Source organism: Egretta garzetta, unplaced genomic scaffold (assembly GCF_000687185.1).
Source record: "Egretta garzetta isolate BGI_Z169 unplaced genomic scaffold, ASM68718v1 scaffold26, whole genome shotgun sequence".
Lineage (NCBI taxonomy): Eukaryota > Metazoa > Chordata > Aves > Pelecaniformes > Ardeidae > Egretta > Egretta garzetta.
In genome coordinates this window covers 935,281-943,359 of record NW_009260070.1, presented here as the reverse complement: position 1 = coordinate 943,359, position 8,079 = coordinate 935,281, and the positions used below count along the sequence as shown (strand labels likewise).

At 54.6% G+C, this 8,079-nt stretch overlaps 1 protein-coding gene across 1 annotated transcript in view; it reads right to left on the bottom strand.

The window, feature by feature from the left end:
• Positions 1–8,079, bottom strand: part of COL23A1 (collagen type XXIII alpha 1 chain) — a 184,213-nt gene that overhangs the window by 1,119 nt on the left and 175,015 nt on the right. The window contains exons 18-25 of the mRNA XM_035896703.1: positions 7,667–7,738; positions 6,933–6,974; positions 6,033–6,059; positions 5,526–5,597; positions 5,396–5,449; positions 5,093–5,119; positions 4,534–4,587; positions 3,783–3,869 (exon numbers count right to left, since the gene is read on the bottom strand). Coding sequence (XP_035752596.1) covers positions 3,783–3,869; positions 4,534–4,587; positions 5,093–5,119; positions 5,396–5,449; positions 5,526–5,597; positions 6,033–6,059; positions 6,933–6,974; positions 7,667–7,738 — 435 coding nt within the window. The remainder of the gene's footprint in view (positions 1–3,782; positions 3,870–4,533; positions 4,588–5,092; positions 5,120–5,395; positions 5,450–5,525; positions 5,598–6,032; positions 6,060–6,932; positions 6,975–7,666; positions 7,739–8,079) is intronic.

Here is an 8,079-nt window from a genome sequence, read left to right as displayed (position 1 = left end):
CCCATTTACTGTATATGCACAAAAATAAATAGGCAGGCAATGCAATCCCTGTGTCACGCACAACACAGTTGAATACACCCGGGGTAAAAAAAAAAACCAAACCCGAAACGTTCCCTTTTTTTGCCTTTAAACAAAAAAGAAAATGTGAACAAATACAAAAATCTGGAAGCACAGTTAATGAACTTAGAATCTGATTTATAAGGTTTGCAGTCAGACGTAGGTATGGAAATCGTGATGTGGAAATGTATTTTTGTTAAGATGAGCTTTTTAGCGCGGGGGCGCGATCCTTTTTTCCCTGGATGATACCCTCATCACGTTAAATTGGATCCTGCAGTTCCCAGTTTCTTTAAGAAATCCTGAGCCGCTGAACTGATTGAAATAGGGTGAGTTGTGGACTATGCAAAGGGAGTGAAAATATTTGTCTTTTTCTGATGGCGATCCAAGAAGCATACGGAAATCGGTAAGGCCAGAAGAGCTTCCTCACCCGGAGGAGAGCATGGGAAGGGAGGAGGAATGGACCACGTATGACCAGCTCTTCCAAGATGCTTCAGAAGAAACAGCCGACTTCAGCTGCCCGTTGGGATGCTGGGGTTCTCGAAGGCTCTTGGATCCCTGATGGCAGGAGCGGCTGCACGTGGAGCTACGGGAGCACGCGGGCACCGACCCCTCCCTCCCTCCGAGCCACCTCGGCACTCACGAGGGGCGGGGAGCCAGGAGCTGCGCACGCATCAGGCAACTGCTGGTGCGAATACAGCGCAAAACGCGGTTTTACCTTTTTTTACTCTAAATGCCAGTCATCACGTTTTTTGTATTCTGTATGATTTTATATGTAAGATAGCCGGTGCCCAATAAAACAGATGCAGTGAAGTGAGGTTACCCTCTCCAGCTACTTGCAGCGTAACGGGTCGAGTTATTTTCACATGCTTCCCTACATTAGGTAGAAAACAGACACATTTTTCTGCTGACACCAATAAATACTTGGGGCTGTAACTATTCATTAAAAAGAGCAACTTGGGCATTTGCCAGAGCTGTCCGGGGGTGAAGGGCAGAGGGGGCGAGGTGTGGAGTTGGCCTAGGCAGATCCTGCCCTGCTGCTGAGCCCCATCCTGACACCGACGGCCGCGGGGCTGATTTCTGCCTGGGGCTTTTTCTCCTTCCCATGCATTCAAGATTCTTATTTTGGGCGCTGTACAACTCCACGCCTTTCCACCATGCTTCACTCGAGTGATTCCAAAATGACTTCTCAACTTAAAACGAGCTTTGCAACCTGCGCCTAAGCCTCGTGCTCCCGGACTGAAAGCCATAGCCGAGAGCCCAGCGAGGCTCCACCGCGCGGTGGGGTGGAGGACAAGGACGCTGCCACCAACGCGCAGCAAACCCTTGCGGGCGGGAGCAGGGAGGTGCCCGGGGGCTGGACTCGCGAGTCGCGCAGACGTCGGGTATTGGAGGAGCCACCTTCTGCGGTCCCCAGTGCCTCCCTGCACACGGGTCCTGCGCTTTCCCTGCCCTTAAGGCGGGCAATAGCTGGTAAATGGAACATCTCGAGGGAGTAAATACGAAGAGTTGAAGCGGGCCTGCTGCTAGCAATTGGTTTCTGTGACACATATGAAAGTAATTTAACTTTCTGAAAGGGAGAAAGCCTGCTGCCCTTTTCTTTGTCTGAAGACAACGGCAAATCCTCCAGCGTGCAGCATTTTCTCTGGTTAAAAACATGAAAATAAAACAATGACCTTTCTCAGCTAGCGCTCGGGGAGCGGGGCGCAGCCTTGCTGCGTAGCCCTTGGGCTTCACCCCGAGCTGTGCGGGCACGGCGACCTGCTGGCACAGCAAACACCCTTCCAGTGCCCCGAGCGCCGGCGGCCCCCCCGGCCCCTGCTCTGCAGAACCGGCCGTCCATCTGGGGGGACCTCGTCAAAACCCGGCCCGTCAAAACCTGGCTCATCAAAACCCTGGCTCATCAAAACCCCGGCGCATCAAAACCCCAGCTCAAAGGGCTGCGGCAGCTCAGGCACGTGGGGAACCCAAACCAGGCCCTCGGTGCTGAGGGAAACCAGGACTGACGTTTAGTCTCTGTTACTGTAAAGGGGCGAGCATCCCGTTGCTCACGCTCCTTATCTCCAGCCATGTGAACTGCAGGGAGGCGGCACGAGGCGCCAGCGTCCTTCCCCGAGTGCCAAACGCCTCGTCCCAGCGCTGCTGCCCCGTGCCCTCCCTCTCCCTGGAGGGGTTCGCGCCCGGGGCCGGGGCGCAGCCGGAGCAGAAACAGGCACAAGCCATGCAAGACAGCGGGCACGGTGCCGGGGGGCAGGGCACGCTCACCCCATCCGGGCTGGGCAAACCTGGCTCCCTTCTGCTGCCTGCAATGCTACCATCGCCCTGTTTGAAGAAATAACTGCTTGTTGAGAGCGGTGAAAGGACATGGGAGTTACTTGGACAGACGCCCGCGTTTCAGCGGAGGAGGAGGGGTCCAGAGCTCTACAGCTCCATAGGGCAAGTCAGCAATTTTATGGTGGGGGATTCAGACAGGTAGGGTCTGTCGTCTGGGCAAGATCCAGAGATTCCCGTTCGTAACACCGCAGTGGAAAAGACGAGGGTTAAATCATCCAGCACGTTGAGGGAGGAAGGGTGCCCAGCAGAAACTAAAAACCTCATTGTAGTTCACTTTCAACCCCCAAGTGAAATAAAGTGTATTGACTGGAGGAGCTTTTTATGGTATAGGGGAGCTACAGCCTAGCTCCGGCTGCCGTAGCTGTGCTGGCGGGGCGAGAGGTTGTTACCCATTTGGAAAAGAAATGGGGGTTTTGGAGCATGTTGGAGCAGGTACCCGACACCATGGGTTAGGTGCAACCGGCGTAGGGGCCAACAGCTACATTTAAGTAGTTGTAGTTCAACAGTTCATACAAATCACTCCTTCATCCTGCAGCCTCAAAGCATTTTAGGGAAAGGATCTCTCCGGTTTTAGTCATTATGCAAACAGTAATGAAAAGGAGGGATGTTCTACCAGGCCAGATAACTTTGTATAAACCAGTATAGATTTTCTTTTTTTGGGCCCTATCAAAGGAATGAGAGGTTCTGGACGTGGACTGAGGACATCACCTTCCCCAGGCTGGAACACCCAGGAGGTCTCGAGAGCCTCTGCGTGCCCGCTGCACGGCGGTGGCCTGGGACGGGTCTGAGCCCCGAGCCCCTGTCCCGGGCGGAGGAGCACGGGGAGGTCTCTTCCACCGGAGGCGCTTGGCAGCCCGGGGAGCTCCAGCTCGTGCACCGCTTCTCCTCGGTGGCACCAAGATGCAACCAACTCCCCGCTTCCCCACGTCGGAGAGCTGGAGCCGGGCTGCTCCCCCGCTCCGTTTGCCGAGACGAGGGGACGGAGCCGACCTTGTCCTTGAATCGCCTCCCGCCCGCTCCATCCATTTACTCCCCGGTTTCAAACGTACTCAAAGCCAGGCTGGCAGCTTCACCAGGGCACGCTATCCCCAAAGCGCTACTGAAGCCCGTTGTTCCCAGCTACAATAAGAAGGTCTTCACACAAAGATTCTTTATTTTTACTGCTGTGGCTTGCTCCCCCCTGGCCAGAGAGGAGCCTGTACAGCCAGCAGTGAACTTCCAGCAGTGCAGATAAACCAAACTATTAAGAAAAGTGAGAAAACAAGAACCATCTGCTCTGATTTACTGCGAAATGAAGGACTACCAAATCCTCCCTCCCCTTCCATGGCTCCAAAGCCGCGTCCCCTTTCAGTCCCAGCAACGCACGCTTGGGGTAAGCAAAAGGAAAGACTTACCACGGGACAAGGCTGATCCAGTCCGGGAGGGCCCGGTTCCCCCTTCTGCCCTTTGGCTCCTTTTCGCCCCGGTATTCCTCGCTCACCCTGTTGACACAACGGGAAAACGTCAGGAACAGGAGGGTGATGCCTGGGCTTTACCTGGCTTGGCACGTGGAGCCCCACACCTCGCCCAGGGTAGGGACACTTGCGCTCGTGTAACCTCAGCAGAGTCACAGAATCACTGGGGAAATCTCCAGCTAAAGCTGGGTGGGGATACTCGAATAGGTCCTGTTACAACAGAATGACCAAGCGACCAGTTCCTGCTAGAAACCAGCTTGGGATCTGACAGTAAGTGGGAACTCCAGCTTCCAGTCGCTGCCCTGCGCTCGCCCGGGCTCCTGCCCCTGGCTGGGCACCCCTTTATTTAAGGATCCCTGTAACAAAACCTTTGACTTGGATCCACTGTCAAGGTCCATAACCCAAACCTGGCGGTTCTTTGCAGCCTGGAGCTGTCAGGCTGCTCCGTTTCCCCACAATGGTTGTGCCAGGGGCGGGCTGGCAGAAAGCACTTCCAGGTGGGTAGGAATTAACTGCGTGTCCTGCCCTGTACTGGGACCATGCCGATACTTGTGCCCCAAAAAAAGCCTTGTAGCAATGACCCGAGAGGGGACCAGCACCCGGGGCAAGCGTTGCTGCCTGCCGAGAAGCGGCCGGTCCTGCCCCCACCCCGCTCGCCCCACGGGCATCTCCATAGCCGTAGCCCACTCACCTTCTCCCCTCTTTCGCTCCTCTCTCCTTTCTCTCCTCTCAGACCTGGGAAACCCTACCGTGACAATTTTTAGGTGGGGAAAAAAAGAGGTAAGTTCAGTATGTGACCGTCCCGGCATCTCAGTTCAACATAAGCACTCCCTAGCAATCAACCCGCCCTCCCCGGTGAAGGACGGGACATTTTCTTCCTCATGCACTTGGTACCTCAGCAACTTCTTGGGAAAGGTACTGCTGTACCTACCCAGTAACATTACCTCTACTGGAGGTTTTTGTTTCACCGAGTCCAATACAAATCTCCTCAACTGGAGGGGGAAGCCCCCCCCGGCCCCCTTAGCTGAGCAGCGATACACGGTGCGGCACGGTCGCTGCTGCGCGGTGGAAGCGATCCAGCACCCGGCCGGAATGAAGCGCTTCCCTACAGACACGGTTCCACGGGCTCCGCGTTGAGGGGGCAGTGGGCTATACAGCGATAGCTGCGTATTTTCCCAACAATCTCAAGCAATTTGATGGCCTTTACATACACATTTCCACATAGCACAATTAATGTTCCCCATACTCACATCCAATCCTGGCTCCCCTGGCTTTCCCTGCAGTTGTAAAAACAAAAATTACGACATGCCGTATTGAGTTTGGTGTTGCAGGCAAACTTGGATCCAATTTGGTGAAATAGTACAGTAGTGACGGCACGGGCTCGCCCAACAGCCCCTGGGGCCGCAGGGAGCTCCTGGCCACCACGCATCGGGATACTGCCGGAGAGCCCGGCTCCGCCATTCTGGCTGGACCCCCCCCAGCAGGGATTTTATCAGCCCCTGTTTTAGGATCACAGCACAGCATCGCCGCTCCTTTCCCCCGCTGGTGATTACCTTCTCTCCTTTGGTACCGGGTAAACCGATGAGCCCTGGAGCACCGGGGAGGCCCTTAAGGAAAAAAAAGAAGCAGGGCATTGGGATGGTTGCTGTAAGGCCGGACACGAGAGACGGGAAAACAACTCACAGCAGGTCCGGCGTCGCCGTGGTCCCCCTTCTCACCGCTGTCGCCTTTTTCTCCCTTTGCACCATCCAAGCCCTGCGTAAATGAAAGGGCATCAACCAAGACGACCTGGCAGCTCTGCCCAGGGCAGCCAGCCCGGGGGGCCACCGCCGCCTCCCGCCTTGCTGGGGTGCTTATGCCCGTGCTGCCGTTAACATTTTCCTCTTGACCAGACCACATCTGAAAACAGTTGAAAATACAGGCTTAAGCTCGTGGGTTTAGAAACCCTGACTTGCATGTGCCGCCCGCCCTCGGGACTCTGTGCTGGAGGAGGATTTAAGATCATAAATGTGTTTGGAAGGAGAAACAGCTCGTTCTCCAAAATGCCAACTGCTGAACAGCACAAGCAAGGGCTGTGTTGTCGCAAACAGTGGCAAAAACCTCAGTCCCCAGAGCTGACGGGGCTCTGAGAGCCTGTAAATACACGCTGGCAGCCTGGAAACGGCGGTGACATTTGATTTATTGACTTACTTTAGGCCCCTGGATTCCTGGAGGACCCTGCGGGAAAGACAATGGTGCATTTGAAAACAACAGAATTTAAAAACAAACCCCAAAGTTTGCTTCCCAAACCATCTCTTGCTCAAATTATGGGCTGGCAACGGCCAAATGTTTCTTTTCAAGACAGGTGCCAGTTTATTTGGTTCTCCGACGTCAAACTGGGGGGAAGAGGAGCTGAGAAAGGACAGCTTTGCGTAACACGCAACGATAAAGCTCTGCCACACGAGCTTTGGGGTGTGAGAGCCCCCAAGAGCTCTGCTGAAGCAAGTGCCAGCGGGCAGCCCCCCGCCGCCGCGGCCCCCCGAGCCCGGCAGGGCTGGGGACACCTCTCGGCTTGTGAACACTGCCCGGTTTGAAGCGTGGTGCACCTTGGTGTGCACCTTGGGCACAGCAGAGGCATCCCAACCCTCCCAATGCCCCCGGCAGCTCCTCAGCCTTCTGGAGCACCGCAGGTACCAAACACCTTGGGTACCTGCATTAAAACACTCTGTGCTCATCGCCGCCGGCATCCTCTCCCACCGCAGCCAACGGCAAAAAACTTACCAACTCGGGCAAATTTGTGGGAATAGAGAGACCATGACGGGGGGAGCAGGTTTTCCCATTCCACAAGGTTTTATCTTTTCCCCATCCCAAGGAACAACTTGGGTTATTTGCAAAATATGCCACAAATGTTGATGCACTCCCCTAAATCAGGTGCTTCCGTCTCTCCCAAGGCCGCACCCAATGCTGTAGCTCTTCCCTGTTTTTTTTTTTTCCCCAAATTTACAGCAGCCCACAACTGGACAGAGCAAACCACCCCGTCCTTAGCCCATCATATGCCATAATGAATCTGCAGCGTGGCTCAATCGCACGAGCCGCTTCCCAGAGTCCTACCATAGGGCCGGGTAATCCGGGGGGTCCGGGCTCGGGTATGATCTGCAGAAGGCAATTAAAGGGCATGTTAATGAGGCTGGGCGCAGAGAGAAGAGAGAAACCTCACACGGCCCTGAATCATGATTTAATGCCCTTGATTAAGGCCACTACATCAGACTATCGGCTAATCAAAGAGCAGGTTGGAGGATTGATTTATAAATAAATGGATGTTAATAAGCAGGCAGACCAAGCTAGCCTCTGACACGAGAGGCGTGACCCGCGCTGCTCCGTGTTTGCCAGTCACAAAATGGGTGCATTGGAAAATCAGGCCGTTTCCCGCAGAGACTGGAGGAAACCAGCCCTTTTGATTAAAAAACCCCAAACCAACAGAACAGAATCAGCGCTCTCATGTCATTAATAAAAACCTATCAAACCCCACCACTTTTTCTTTTCAGCAAAAGGCAGGAATAAGGAAAAAGCGATGCAGAAATCCCACAAAACCGCAGGGAGCCCGGTGTGATTTTGGAACCAAACGTGATTATAACAGCAGCATCCGATATCTCGACCACCAACGCTAAATCCGAAGTAACTTGGTAGTGCTGAGCGTGCAAAACGTTCTTCCCTAAGGAATAAACCCCATTTAGAGGCGTCTGGAAGTTCCTGTAGGGATCAGTTGGGTTTCGCTCCCCCTGCTGCGCTGCTGCCCCGCCTGTGCCTCCCCCCTCGGGCAGAGGCGTTGGGTGCCAGGATCTCACGTGGTTGTTCTGCAGACACGGTGACCCGGTGTCTCCTTTTTCTCCTCTGTCTCCTTTTGGCCCTTCTGCTCCCTAAAAGATAAACGAGTAATGCTAACGTGGGAAAGCGAAAACAAGAGAGAGAAATGCATTTGTCCTAAACTCCCTAAACTTCCCCTAAACTCCAGCCTTGGCTCGAGCACAGCTCTCGTTCATCCCCGCGGGACTGCGTGAGAACAGGAGACCTCCTCCTCCTCGCTACCGCCTTCCATCGCCTTCTGAATAAGCCGGTATTGGCATCGTGAGCAAAGGAAATGCAAAGCCCCTGCACCTTCCAGCCGCAGGAACGCGGTGCGGACGGGCCATGGCTTAGAGCAGCAAACTGGGAAAACCCAGCGTTTGCAGCGATCAGCGCATTAACGAACCCAGCGGCA